The sequence below is a fragment of the Podarcis tiliguerta genome (genome assembly GCF_965153285.1).
Source record: "Podarcis tiliguerta genome assembly, chromosome: 9".
Lineage (NCBI taxonomy): Eukaryota > Metazoa > Chordata > Lepidosauria > Squamata > Lacertidae > Podarcis > Podarcis tiliguerta.
Window position 1 is genome coordinate 43,408,293 of NC_139542.1, and position 15,082 is coordinate 43,423,374.

Genomic DNA, 15,082 nt, shown 5'->3' on the forward strand with positions numbered 1-15,082 from the left:
AATCGCCTTCTAAATCCGGCCTGCGGACCATCCGGGAATCAGCATGTTTTAATATGAGTAGATTGTGTCCTTTTATTTAAAATGCATCTCTGGGTTATTTGTGGGGCATAGGAATTCGTTCACCCACCCCAAAAAAATCTGGTACCCCACAAGGTCTGAGGGACAGTGGAAAAGTTTGCTGACCCCCGGGTTAGATCATTGTGACCTCATTACACCCAGGAAGAGACCAGCTGTAGGATATAAGGGAGAAGCTGAGCCAGTGCTAATAGGAATTGAGAAGGTATGACCGTTTCTTGTGCACTGTGGATTTCTGGACAGATATTGACTGAGATCAGAGTTTTCCTTCTCCCAGGTTGACGAGCCCCATCCAGTGGCGAAGCTGCATGCTCCGGCACCGGGGGCGGAGAGTAGGCGGGGCGTGGCTGGCATGTGTCCCGGGGGCGTGGTGTGTGTCCCGGGGGCGTGGCATGCTGCATGCAGGGGCATGGTGCCTGCACATGTCCAAGGGGGCAGCCACGATGGCACCCCCCCTCCCTGATGGTGCCGGGGGCGGTGCCTGCCCACCGTTCCTCTGTCAGTGGCCCCATCTACCCCTCACTTCCCTCTACGGCACGTGCAGAAACCACAGTCTTGACCATTGGACCCGCTATTGGTCTCATCCATTTAATCTGCCAGATCCTGTCTTCACATGCAGGGGAAGTCCCTATTGCATCAAGGGTTGGAGACCCATTGGCTACCCTCACCTGGTTTGGCCAGACAGTTGAAGCTGTTCTAGGGTTGTGGCTTGCTGTAACGTGCATCATGACAGCTTCTAGGATCCACAGGTGAGACCTGAGTGACAACACCTGTTTTCTGAAAACACATATGGTGAAACAGACATGCATGTATATTGAACTACATATGGAATTCACAAAACTTCCCATCGGAAACTGGGGGAGTTAACCTGTTTAATTAGAGAAAAATCATTATTGACATTTATTAAGGACTGGAAATTTCTTAAGGAATTATTCCATGAAAGAGAAAATGAACTTGTAATATCTGGTTTTGAAGATTGAAAAACTATTGGTTTATAGAAATTAGAATAGTTGGATGTTAATAAGTGAATGCTATATTTAGCTGACAGAGAACCACTATCTTTTCCCATTCTCTTTTCTTTTTCCTTTCTTTTTTTCTTCTTTTCGCTCTTGTTCCTTTTTAAATTGTATTTTTAAAGTATTTCCTTTATTCTGGTGTATTATAAAAAAAAATTCTTTGTATCGGGTATACACTTTTTGTATATCTTTTAATAAGTATCGAAAATAGATTATTATTTTTAAAAAGGAAGTGGGGAAAGACTGTAGCTCAGGGGGAGAGCATCTGATTTGCATGCAGAAGGTCTTGGGTTCAGTGACTGGCATCTCCAGGTAGGAAACTGAAACTGCAGAGAGCCTCTGCCAATCACTGTAGACATAGTGGTTAAGAGCGGTAGTCTCGTAATCTGGGGAACCGGGTTCGCGTCTCCGCTCCTCCACATGCAGCTGCTGGGTGACCTTGGGCCAGTCACACTTCTTTGAAGTCTCTCAGCCCCACTTACCTCAGAGTGTTTGTTGTGGTGGAGGAAGGGAAAGGAGAATGTTAGCCGCTTTGAGACTCCTGAAGGGGAGTGAAAGGCGGGATATCAAATCCAAACTCTAGATGGATCAATGGTAATGGCCAGCATAAGGCAGATTCCTGGGTTGCTATCATATGACTTCCATGCAAGGTATCTCATATTGTGCGAAGTGGCTTCCAGACCTCTTCTATTTGAAGAAAGAACCACTTGTTTGTTTCGAATGGGGGACTCCATTAGGTGCCAAGGCCTCGTGCAACAACTGCAGAGAAAACACAGCTCTGCATATTTTATTTCATTGCCGTGTTCTAAGTATACAGGTAGTCACAGTCTCCCTTTCATCTTTATTATTTTTATTTTTAAAGCAAACTCAAAACATCAGATGTGTTTCAGGCTGTTCTCTTAGGAGGCGCTCATATCTCCTGCACAGCAAGCTTTCCTCTCAGCTGTCAATTAATTGCCACCTGGAAGGCACCAGTCAAATTAATATTGTATTAAATGGATCCAGAAGTCACAACAAACTGAAGCCTCTAAAAAAACAAGGAACAAGCTGGCAGGGGAGGGGGTGGGCGTTTGGAAGGTGCATGCTTAGTCCCATACTGCACCACGATATTCCCATCTTGCACAAACTGCCTCATCTCCTCCCAGTCATTCACTTACACCCAAAATTAGCCGTGGTTTCAAAGTTCACACGTACCTGGTAAGAATTTGCCCAGCTCATAATATTCCATTTTGCTACAGATGGAGCACCTTATCCTGTACTAGCAATCCCCCTCAGTAGACACGTTTCAGTTGCACACGTTCCAAGAGTCTAACATATTAGGATCCTTTAGCCTTGGCAGGCATATCTAGTACTGTAACTCACACTTGTACATGTCTTAAAGAAGGAACCATGTTTGCTGAAGTCACCTAGAATCAATATATATTCACTTATATATAAGTGGGGATAAGAGCTTATTGCCAAAACACAAATTCCAACTCCCGTATTTTTCGCTCTATAAGACGCACCCGACCATGAGACGCACCTAGTTTTAGAGGGGGAGAACAAGGGGGGGAAATATTCTCTCCCTCTCTGAGCAGCGCCCCTTCAGCGAAGCAGCAGGAGAAACAGAGCCCCTTCCATTTCTCCTCCCGCTTCGCTGAAGGGGCGCTGCACAGCTTTCGCTGAAGCCTCCGGAGCACAGCGGAAGTGCTCCCGCTGCGCTCTAGAGGCTTTGCGTTGCTTTCGCTGAAGCCTGCATTCACTCCATAAGATGCACACACATTTCCCCTTACTTTTTAGGAGGGGAAAAGTGTGTCTTATAGAGCAAAAAATACGATAAATCTTGGAGATTAACTACTGAAGGGTTGGGGAGGGGGGCAGCTTACTTGCTATATGGTGTTCTACTTCTTTTTTCTTATTGCACAAGTAACTTGCATCTTACGCTTATTTATCATACGCACTCACAGCCTCATGTGTGTCACTGAAAAATGTTTAAATATTTTCAAAATGATGCAAAAATGGTGTGCACAGGGGAAAAATAAGAATATGGCACAAAAACGACACACGCAGGGGGACAGGCGAGCAGGAAAGAGCAGCCAGCAATCCCAGCCGCTTCCATGAGAGTGTTTGAGTGTGGAAAAGGCAGTTGAAGAGGGTGATTGGAGGAGGCCATAGAGGCTGGCAGAGGAGTTTGGAGGGGCAATGGAGGGCTTTGGAGTGTGGAGGGGGTGGTTGGCAGAGCTTCAGATTGTAGAATGGCCCCAAAATGCAAGGCATCAGCATTTTGGTTTGGAACTGTCTTTGTATTCATGAGCTTTCTTGATAGATGTTTGGGGAAACAACCTGTTTTTCTGAGTGTTCTCTTCTTCATTTTTGGGAAGCTTTTAACACTGACATGTAAATTAATTTGCAAAACATTGGCACGCCGCATGAACAAATAAACATAAGGGTATGTTTGAGTCCAGGTGTTGTAACACCCACACTAATTGCATCTTTAATTAGGCACGTGTTCCCAAACCAAATCTCTGTTCCCAGAGGGCAATGAGATTAACATACGTGTACAAATATTATGAGCTAAAAGAGAATGTTCAGAAAGCAGACACCCACACACCCCAAAAAAACCTCCACACACATTTATTAAGATAATTATGAATACTGAGCCAATTCCAAAAGAAGCCAAGGGAGAACCTGATCATCACTAATATAAATCCTGTGTGTCACACCCTTTTACTTTCCCCTACACCAGACATGGAGAACCAGTGTAGTGTAGTGTAGTGGTTAAGAGCAGTAGACTCGTAATCTGGTGAATCAGGTTTGTGTTCCCGCTCCTCCACATGCAGCTGCTGGGTGACCTTGGGCTAGTCACACTTCTTTGAAGTCTCTCAGCCCCACTCACCTCACAGAGTGTTTGTTGTGGGAGGAAGGGAAAGGAGAATGTTAGCCGCTTTGAGACTCCTTAAAGGGAGTGAAAGGCGGGATATCAAATCCATACTACTACTACTACTACTACTACTACTACTCTTCTTCTTCTTCTTCTTCTTCTTCTTCTTCTTCTTCTTCTTCTTCTTCTTCTTCCATGTGTGGCCGAACTACAACTCCCATCAGCCCCAGCAAGCATGACCAATGACCAGGGATGATGGGAGCTGGAGTTCAGCAACATTTAGAGGACCAAAGGTTCCCCACATTTGCCCTACACCATCTCACTATAAAAATGATATGGAACTTCAATAAAAGGAATCAAAGTTATTGCATTGGACACCAAATATACATTAGTAGTGGTGGTCGTGCTTCATTACAATCCTGAAGAAGTAATTCCATAACTGATAAAGGTTATTCTGCATGGTATATTGTATGCTTTCAAATCTAGCAAAAAGAAAAAAGAAAAAAAAGGCTCCAGTACATTTTGCAGATATCTATAGTAATTAAGAGATTGGCTTCCCTGCCTTTACTTTCATTATTTTCATGTCATTCTCTTTTCGCTCATCCTTAATATGCACAAAACTTCTTAATTAAACCTCTACAGACTCTCCATGGCTTGTGATGCATGATTCACCATGTCAGAACTGACACTGTAAAGTTCTTTCTCTACATTTTAGGCTTTTCAGCAGGATCAAGTGTGGGTGTTTTTCGTCAGTAAAGCTTTTGTACATTTTCTCTAGGGGACAGAATATTTTGTCAAGTCTCAGAACACAAGGATATTAGCTAGAAGTAGCTGCATTGCCTCTCTTCACCAAGCCTGTGAGAAGGGTGAACCCCAACATCACTTTGAGAGAGGGGAGATTCCCAGGCCACACCATCCTGGGAATGGAGGGGAGACCAGGATTTCTTTGTGACTCAAATCCTACCCCTCTCTTGGTCCTCTGCTGGGGACGTATTTTCACAAAACAAACATGCAACTATGCCAAATCATCCATCTGCATTTCAGCCTTGGGAGGCTAGGGCCCCCCCCCATTCACTTTATTACTGTCAACTCCCCCCCCCCCAAAAAAAAAAAACTTTATGTCCCACTACATCCAGAGGGCAGTGAACAGCATCATATTTAAATTAATATATTTTTTAAAAAAATTAAAAATCAGAATTTCTATACTCACTTTATATATCCATAAATACTTTACATACTGAACACTAAAATAGGCTCGCTAAACTCTTTTTTTGTAAATGATTTTTTATTAATTTCCCAGTTACATTTTCACATTAAAAACAAAAATTAACTCACATTTCTACCGGATCTAGATTTATACAAATACATTTTCACGAACCTTCTGTCTGAGATTCTTTGAATCTCTAGACTTCCCTCCATACCCTCTTCTGGTTCCTTATATAAAACCAAGTTCTTCTGCATTTCCATACTTATACTTTTCCAATTATTATTTCCCATAATTTTTTTTCCTAATTTTCTACTAATTGCAAGCGTTTACTTAAAATCCTGCCAATGTTTCAATCTGTTTGCATTATTTTTGCACATAAACAATAAACTATCCCCACACTTTTTTAAACTTCTCATCATAGTCTCTGAGCTTTGCTGTTAATTTTGCCTTTTCTGCATAGTCCATTAGCTTGATTTGCCATTCTTCTTTCGTCGCTATCTTTTCTTCCTTCCATCTTTGGGCTAACAATATTTGGGCGGCTATTGTAGCATACATAAATATTTTCTTCTGTTCTTTGTGGAGTTCAGTTCCTATCAATGCTTCTGTTTTTTTTTTTTTTTTTTTTTTGTTTTTTTTGGCAAAAGTTATTTTAAACATTTTCTTCAGTTCATTACAGATCATTTCCCGGAAGCTTTTAATAACTTTACATTCCCACCACATATGATAAAACATACCCTCCTTTTCTCTGCCTTTCCAACACTTGTTAGAATCTGTTCTGTACATTTTAGCAAGTTTTATAGGCTCGCTAAACTCACCCCACTAATCGGCAGTGCATAGTCATGCAAGAGTCATTAGAATATCTGAAAAATCTTGTCGAAAGGAAAGTTGCTGGTGGAAAGGTGCAATTCATGAATGTAGAATCACAGAGTCTCAGTGGATGCAACACATACACTCCACCACTCGTAAATCTATAAGCACCTAGTGGATTATTATTTTTTACATCTTATGTACACCACTAAGAAATTCTGAATATTAAGTGGTCTATAAATACCTGAAATAAAGGAATGAATAAAATGGTACAAAAATGTATTGGGGATTCATATTTTTCAGAAGATCTAGAGAAACTATTTTTCTGCCCTCAGATATTTAGGAGCTATTGCAGCTGAATAATCTCTTAGAAATGTGGAGCTGGCAAGCACACATAGTCCTGTCTTTGAAAGGGCTACCCTTGATAAGCATTCACCTGCTATGCAAATAAAAGCACAAATAGAAGGTCAAATAGCAAAGTGAGAAGTGTGTGGTGGTTAAGAAGCCATCACTAACAGTTTTCAGGTTTGGCGTCAAGAACTAAGGGACACGATTATGGGGGGCACCATGTTCCACAATGTGAAAACGACTTGCATTTAGCTCAACTTCAGAAAGTCAAAAAGAAAATTAATTGCTTTCTCCCAAGTCTCTCAGGCACAGTGTGCCTAAAAATAAACACCAAACAAAAAAACCGGCTACCTCAGCAGCTGGTGCCTCAGATGGAATTCACATGCCAGCTGCAAAAGCCACCACAAAATCAGCTCCTTTCACATAAAAAAGAGAGAGAGAGTGAGACCTTACCTATTTTGGTTCTTCAGCCTCCACAAAATGCATTCCCTACTCCCACCCCAGAATATTGCACATATCTTTTCATGCAAGGAGCTAGAGTAATTTCGAAGAGTAGCTTCCGATCTGTTGCACACAAAGAGATATAGCACATTGAGTTGCACAGAAACATGCAGGCTTTTAACACACACAAATTATTGGGTACCTCCGGAATGTCACTGTTTTTGCAGGAGGGAATCAAGAACGTATCGAAAGCTTATGACTGTGCAATTAAAGTGTTCTGTTACCTCCTCCCCACGCTTAAAAAAAGAGAGACTATATTGCAATTTAGGAAAGTGAAGGTGAAATGCACTGAAAACTGTGGGATGAACAAATGGTTACGGGGAAGAGGTGTAAAACAGTTCACAAGAGAAGCAGGATGAACAACCCTGTAAAAAAATAAGAATACCATATTTTTTGCTCTATAAGACTCACTTTTTCCCTCCTAAAAAGTAAGGGGAAATGTGTGTGGAGCGAATGCAGGCTGCACAGCTATCCCAGAAGTCAGAACAGCAAGAGGGATTGCTGCTTTCACTGCGCAGCGATCCCTCTTGCTGTTCTGGCTTCTGAGATTCAGAATATTATTTTTCTTGTTTTCCTCCTCCAAAAACTAGGTGCGTCTTGTGGTCTGGTGCATCTTATAGAGCGAAAAATACGTTAAATGCTCAATAAAAACCAGACCCAGGCTGTGTACACACTAAACCTTTAAAGCACATTGGAAGCACATTCTTGACCTCAGATAATCCCGGTCACTGTACTTTGCTCAGAATTGTAACTCTGTGATGGGTCAACTACAGTGCCCAGAATTCTTTGAGGGAAATTATGTGTTTCAAATGTGCTTTGTGCAAGTAGATCAGGGTAAATGCTGAATACGGAGGTTGTCTGAAAGAAGCCATGGTGTAAGGAAGTCGGCTGTAGAGCTTTCTGTACATTAAACCTGGATTAATCCAGGTTTATGCATGCATCGGTGTGTATTTAAACCTTCACTCGCATGCAGGCCCTCTGGCCAATGGGGTGTAGGGCTTAGTGCGCAGGACTAACACCTGGGAGACTAGGGTTCAAATCCCAACTTGGCCATGAAGCTCACTGAGCGACCTTGGACAAGTCACTGCCTCTCAGCCTAACCTACCTCACAGGGTTGTTGTGGAGATTAAGTGAGAAGGGGGAGAAATATGTATGCCACCTTGAGCTCTGAACTTAAGGGATGAGACAGAGAATGTAATCTCCTCCCCACCAAATTTTTGAGGAAAGTGGAGCAACCAAGAGGCTCCTCTCTGCTGAACACCCAAGAGGGTTGCAAGGAAGGATGTGGTCTTTCAGATACTTGAGGATGAGGGTGCCTACACACCATGCATTTAAAGCTCATTGCTTCCTCGTGTAGCGCTCTAGCACAAGGCACAGCATCTCTCAGGGAATCTGTTTTCAATAGGGAAAGATTTGTGAGGGTTTTTTGGGGGGTGGGGGGAAACTATGTTGGTGTTGTTCCACAAGGGAACTTTTATCAACAGCATCCTATGTTTTCATGACAATTTCAACCATATCTGCCCAACCCTTTGGAAAAGTGAGGGTTGCACAAGCATAGCTTAAAATGCTTTGTTATTATAGCTGCTTGGGGAGCTATTTCACACACGCAATCCTGGTTGTTTTCTTCCATCCTTCTCAATACATTTTCTTTATGGAACACCAGAGGCAAAAGCTTCTGAGGTTAGCGAATGGATAGATCATTGTTTGGATGTTCTTGTAGCTGAAGCCTGCTGCAATTGGGACTTTCTGCAACAAGCTTTATGAATTTGGAAACAGGGCTGACTAAACCCATGAGCTCTTTCATGATGGAGTCTTAGAACAAAATGGAACACTCGTCATCTGTTTTACCAATTCATTTACCCCGAGGCCTACCCATTTACTGCCAGAGGTGCAACTAGGCAATTTTAGACCCTGGGCTTAACGGTCTTGCACATGAGAGCAGACAGCATTAGCTGGCCACGTGCAGATCTTTAGTTGTGAGGCACACAATTAACATTTATTTCTCCAGTTGCCACCTGTAGTCCAGGCTTTATAGCTGCTTCTATGCCCCTCATATGTTAAGAGAACAATTCTCTTGAGCACAAGCAGTTTCACATCAATAAAAAAATAAATCACAGTGCCAGCAGGACTACAGAAATAAAATGGACCTTGCTTCTGCTGCCCTGGCACTAAGCACATTCACTTAGCAAAATACATAATATATTTGTAAATAAAAAGAACACCTGTGACTATGTACATGCCCAGTCAGCTACCCAGAATATAAATGGTCTTTAAAAATAAGGATAGTGATGTGATCACTGGCAGGCTTGATAGGTCCTGCCATGCCTATACCTACCCAGTGCTGAGGTGGACTTGTTTGCTGCTGCCCCCATCACATGCAGCACATGGGGTGGTCATCCAGGTACTCCTGGGCTATGGGGTCCAGGACAATTGTCTCAAGGTCTGACCTTAGCCGCAGCACTGTTCATTGGTGAATTGTGTGAAAATAGCAGTGCATTAATTTAAGAATAGCACCATGGAGGACTGCCATCATTTGAAGGGTTAAATGTTAACCATAAACATCTTGTATCAATAATCACAGCAGATGACATTAGTTATCTGACTGCACAAGTTGCTGAACTTATGGAATCATCCCCTACCACATCATCACAGCTAATCGGAGTCTTTATCATCATGTACACCGAAGCCATTAAGGCTTGAGGGTCATGGAGGAGAAGCTGTAGCAGTCTCTGGGAATTCTGTCTCTCCTCAGGCTTCCTGTCTGCTTCATTGGGGATCTAGAGCAACTATACTTGGCATTGGGTAATCAGGACAGATGGGGGATTCTGCTGGTTTATCACCTGCCTTGCTTGCTAGAAGTCTCCCTGCCTGACTTAACAGAGATGGTCTCTGAGGAAGCATTGAAGACTCCTAGACTGCTGGTTCTTGAGGACTTCAACATTCATTTATTCTGAGGCATTTTAGGACTTCATGGTCACCATGACAACCGCGGGGCTGTCCCAACACATTTTCTGCACAACACATTTGACGGACCACACTCTTGATCTGCTTTTCTTGACAGGCAGGAATAATGTGATCTAAGAGAAGGGGAGGTATTAATGTCAGCTCCTTGTGATGGTCGGATCACCTTCTGCTGAGATTTAGGCTTTCCGCAACTCAAGAGGCTGATGGATTCAACTGGTTTCCAGACAGTTCTGGTGGATTTTCTGATTGATATGACTGGTGCGCCTGTTGAAGCCCTAGCTGATTTGTGGAATATGCTAATAGCGCCAGCTCTTGACATTATCACCCCTGAGCTCTTGCTCTTGTTTGATAGAGCCAAGTGAAGCTGCTCTGTTGCATACGGACACCAGTAAGTGATCAATATCCAACATACTTGTGGTGGAGCAAACTTGCAGACGAAGATGACAAAGAGAAGGAGAAGTGACTCATTGTACACAAACCTCATATACAGCTCTTAGAGCAAATGGATGAAGGATCCAGAAGAAGTCTGTATCCCTATAGACTACTCTAAGAGTACTGCTCCTATTCACCAAGCGAGTCTGAGGCAGGGGAGTTGGTTATGGCTTGTATGCATTCCATAAAAATAATGCTTTTGCTGAAATTACCAAAAACTATATGGATTGTTGCCCCAAATTGCTGCTTGGTGGCCTGCATTTCTCACCTAATTTGGGTATAGTTTTTTATTTGTCTCAAAAGAAAAATGTTGCCAAGGGTTTGAAGGCAGCTATACCCATAAGAATCATTACAGCATTCAGGGTAAAAGTTGGTTATGAGAGTCTTTATTTTGCAACCTATACATAAACATAAAAAAGAAAACTGCAGTATACTTTAATGTTACATAAGATAATCATTAAATTTAGTTATTAAACCTATTGAAATTAAACGCAAAGAAGAAACCATTTTTTTCTTGCAATTAACTGCAGATAAAAATCAGGGAAAACAGTTAACACACAGTTGAAATTAAACAACTGCTTGCATAATATTACACAGGTTCTTTCAATTTTATTATGGCACAAAGCCACAGGTCTGATATGAATGAAGGTAGTGGAGTTTTAGAACGTCTACACAATTAATTAACATGCTAACATAAATATAGTGATTAAAATAATTTTCTCTACAGTCAATTTTGAATGCAACCCTACTTAAGAATTATAATGTATTCTACATGGTAATTACATAACAATGGGGTGGGGGGGTGGGAAATAACGTATTTCTCCATTCCAGCAGCAGTACCTATATTGATATTAAATTTGGAATTTGGAAATGCTTGGCTAATGCCTAATAATCTTATATTGGTATGCATGCTACAAATCTTTCTATTTCTATTTTGCAAGGCACCTTACAATAACTCCTCTAAAAATTTGAACTAATATCCAAACAGGGCATGAATTAGGAGAGAGATGCAAAATTAGTTTGAGTCTGGAAACTAAAAAGTCACAGTTAGGGTTCAAAAGCATTTCTTAGGGCACGTGTCATTCTCCAACACAGTATTATAAAAACACACTCTTTATGCAAAGTTTTCCCGTTAAAATATGTTAAACTAAAATTTATGGTTAGAATACTATAGAAATAAAAGTAAAATCATCAGGCCGCCTGCACGCGTAACAAGCTTACATGATTTTGACATGAACAAGGAAGAAATAAAAGAACAAAAGGACAACAAAACTTTAGATTTGCAGAATCTATACTTTTCCTGGTTTACTGCATTTAAAATGTCATTTCAAGATGGTAGTAATTTCAGAGTCAAAAACATAACAGTTGCAAACACAAAGGAGGACCTGACACCTTCTTCTATAGTCACAGTTTCTCCACTCCTCTGGTAAATTATAGGCTGGCGACAGGTTATTTCCTTAATCAAACTTTCCTTATTGTGCCCATGCAAAGAAGTCCACATGGCCTAAATCACTGCTAAAGTTTAAGTTGCTTTACTTATCACAGAGCACCTGCTGGAAGCGGCCATACACACACAATTCCAAACAGAAGATGTCTTTTTCATGGAAGGTTTTAAGTTTGGTTGTCCTTATGATTATCTGCACATATTATTATTTTTTTAGTAGCACACATATGTTTCTTTCTTCAGGCTAGACTCCAGTGTGTTTTCTTCTGCTCAACGGCATATAAAAACAACACATAATATAATGCTTTTCATTTAAACAAAGGAAGTCTATGACTCCAGCTTCAATATTTCAAATAATCATACAAAATATACATGTTGTTTAGAATCCTTTTGACCTTCGAAGGTATAGGAATTATCTGGGGCGTCATCTTGTAGAAAGAGACAATTTAGTCACAGCTAAAAGCATCAAATATATCCTTCGTGGTCATCGTCGTCATCATCGTCCCCTTCATCCTCGTCGTCATCTTCAATTTCATCTTCGTCATTCATCATATCGTCATCCTCATCGTCCGTCCATTCATGGAAATCACCGCTGGCAAAATCACCTGATGTTTCCAGATCAATAGCTAAAGGAGAATATAGCTGCATTACTTTGTGTCAAGTATTATTTAATGCTATTTTTTTAATAGGTAAGATCATTTTTTTCCTAATATTTTTTTGGGGGGTGGGAGGTTATATCTGAGGCCCAAGGGAGTTCAGAATCCAACTACTCAAAGAGCTCCTGTCCCTCCGGAGTCTTGCTAAGGCTGCATCCTAAAGTTGCTTTGATTGCAATTGACAATATCATTGTCTGACTCCAAGGCACAAATTTAACCATCTACTACAAAATGCATTTTGAAAAAGACTAGTAAAAACACTGGTAAGGAATACTGATAACTCAAGATGAGAGATATATATTTTGTCATTATGTATAAATACAAAATGGGCTTGTCAAAACTAATTTTAATTATTGCAAGAAACAAGCAGAAAATAACAGCTTTTAATTAAGACCCCCCCCCCCCAAAAAAGTGTGAGATGATGTTTTGAGTTGTGCTGTGTTTTATTATGTAAAAGGCTTATAACTGTGAAGGTGTAGATCACAATCTACAGGGGGTGGGGTGGGGGCTGATTCTGCACACAACAGTCCTGTATCAGCAAATACTTTACTTGGAAATTTGCCTAACCAACAGAAAAAATGGGTTTGAGGCAGCTATGAATGATCAGTTTTTAATACAGTTGCTTTAAAAGCAAGTATCATCTATGGATTAAGAGAGATTCCAATTCTCTCTATCAAGGAAATCAGATAACAGGGCATACTCTAGGTGGTAAATTCAGACCTCAAAGATCAGCTGTGGGGGGGGGGAGGGGGGGACGACACAGGACCTGACAAACTTTTCTCATCCAAACAACTGGAAATGGAATTATGTGATTTACCACAGTCTGCAGCTCCATGTGTTCTGGATCCTGTTACCTCATTGCCATATCTGTCCACGCACCAGCACTGTCCTGCACTTCCATGGCACTGAGTTGGCTTGTAGTAACCATCTTCATCACATAAAGGTATATACTGCCCTGTGCAATACACAAAAACATTACCAGGGATGTGCAGTCACTCTTGCAGCATAAATGTCCTGGCTTCAACCAAGCCATGCCTAAATAGCTCAGTCGGTAGAGCACAAGACTCTTAATCTCTCAAGGTTGTGGGTTCAAGCCCCACATTGGGCAAAAGATTCCTGCATTGCAAGGACTATATTATCCTTGTGATCCCTTCTAACTCTACGATTCTATGAAACTTGTGAATATGCGTACAATTTTTCTGTTATATGTCCTATTTCATTCTCAGGTTAAGTACTAATACAATGGTACCTCGGGTTAAAAACTTAATTCATTCTGGAGGTCTGTTCTTAACCTGAAACTGTTCTTAACCTGAGGTACCACTTTAGCTAATGGGACCTCCCGCTGCCACGATTTCTGTTATCATCCTGAAGCAAAGTTCTTAACCCGAGGTACAATTTCTGGGTTAGCAGAGTCTGTAACCTGAAGCATCTGCAACCTGAGGTACCACTGTGTGTTTAAAGGTTTCAATAAATATCAAAGCATGTTTCCCAATTGCTTGCCATAAAAGGTCTCTCTGTTCTACCAGAAAAGGAATGTCTACATTGCCTTTTCCTTGTTCTACTGATACCTAATTCATATTGTATTTTTTCATATGTTTGAATAGGGTTAAAATACTCTGCAAGGGATGTATTTCATGTTGGTTGCCATGGAAGAGTAACAGTGGCAAAGCCCAACTGAATTCAAAAGTCACTGAGTTCAATGGGACTTACTCTCAGGTAAGTATGTACAGGATTGCTACCTAAATTCTACTTAAGTTTATTAAGTATATCAGAATAAGAATACAATTTATTTTAAACACTGTAACATATGCAACAAATTTGGAGGTAATTGCTTCAATTTAAAATACAAAGTCTTTAACTCTGATTATAATTATGCAAACTTTTAGATTCAATGAACAATTATTCACGTAAGAGATTTGAAGGAAATATTAAACAGAACATTTAAAACCATATGTTATTTTACGACTGAATCATCTAACCCTTCTTTTCACAGTAGGTTTTATAAAGTGAAAAAAATTGACATTATAGTACTGTAATAAAACATATGTAATATCTTGGAACTGATAAGGTAATAAAACTAAGTTTAATGGTTTTCAAAGACTTTATAAATTCTGTTACTGGAATTTAGTTTGGTCCATCATTTTAGGATTCATATTGATTTTCTGTTGCAGTTTCGCTAGAGTTATTTATGTAAGCAATAAAAGCTTCAAAAGAATGATCTATGACTTACCTAGGAGCTTCCTTCCCCCTTGCTGTTTCTGAATGTTGCTGAGCTCTGTCTGGCAAGGTGGGTCTAGAATGATGACATCAGATAAGTTAAACTTCAGTTATGTGTGAGAATTTAGGAATGGCTTGCTCTGCTTACGATTTAACTTCAAGTATAGGATTTAAAAATGGCTTACTCTCACTGACATTGTTATTATTAACAGATGTGAACTGGAAGCCGGTTCTTCTACAGTCAGAATGTAAGAACAGTCTTGCTGTTTTAGAAAAAACACATATTTAGCCTAGAATTCTGACTTCATCAGAGGTCTTCCTCCAGATACCTCTATGACACTTGTAAGCAAAGCATGATAGCATCAGCAATCTTTCACAACTAACATCTGTTAAAAAGAGGATACATGGGATGGTATTAAAGTTTTACTGAAAGTGGACCCACTGAAATTAATGGACCCAAGTTAGTTATGTTTACAAGTTTCAGTGGGTCTGCTCTGTTTTAAACTTCATTGAATACCACCCTTGGCTTTTGACCTAGATTGTTGATAATCACCA

The 15,082-nt window shown here is 40.6% G+C and overlaps 1 protein-coding gene across 1 annotated transcript in view; it reads right to left on the bottom strand.

Annotated features, from left to right (window-relative positions):
- Positions 1 to 10,574: 10,574 nt before the first annotated feature.
- The window catches only part of SPOCK3 (SPARC (osteonectin), cwcv and kazal like domains proteoglycan 3), a 109,717-nt gene continuing 105,209 nt past the window's right edge, over positions 10,575 to 15,082 (bottom strand). The window contains exons 9-11 of the mRNA XM_083457462.1: positions 14,541 to 14,603; positions 13,128 to 13,265; positions 10,575 to 12,280 (exon numbers count right to left, since the gene is read on the bottom strand). Of these exons, the coding sequence (XP_083313588.1) occupies positions 12,120 to 12,280; positions 13,128 to 13,265; positions 14,541 to 14,603 (362 nt within the window). The 3' untranslated portion in view covers positions 10,575 to 12,119. The remainder of the gene's footprint in view (positions 12,281 to 13,127; positions 13,266 to 14,540; positions 14,604 to 15,082) is intronic.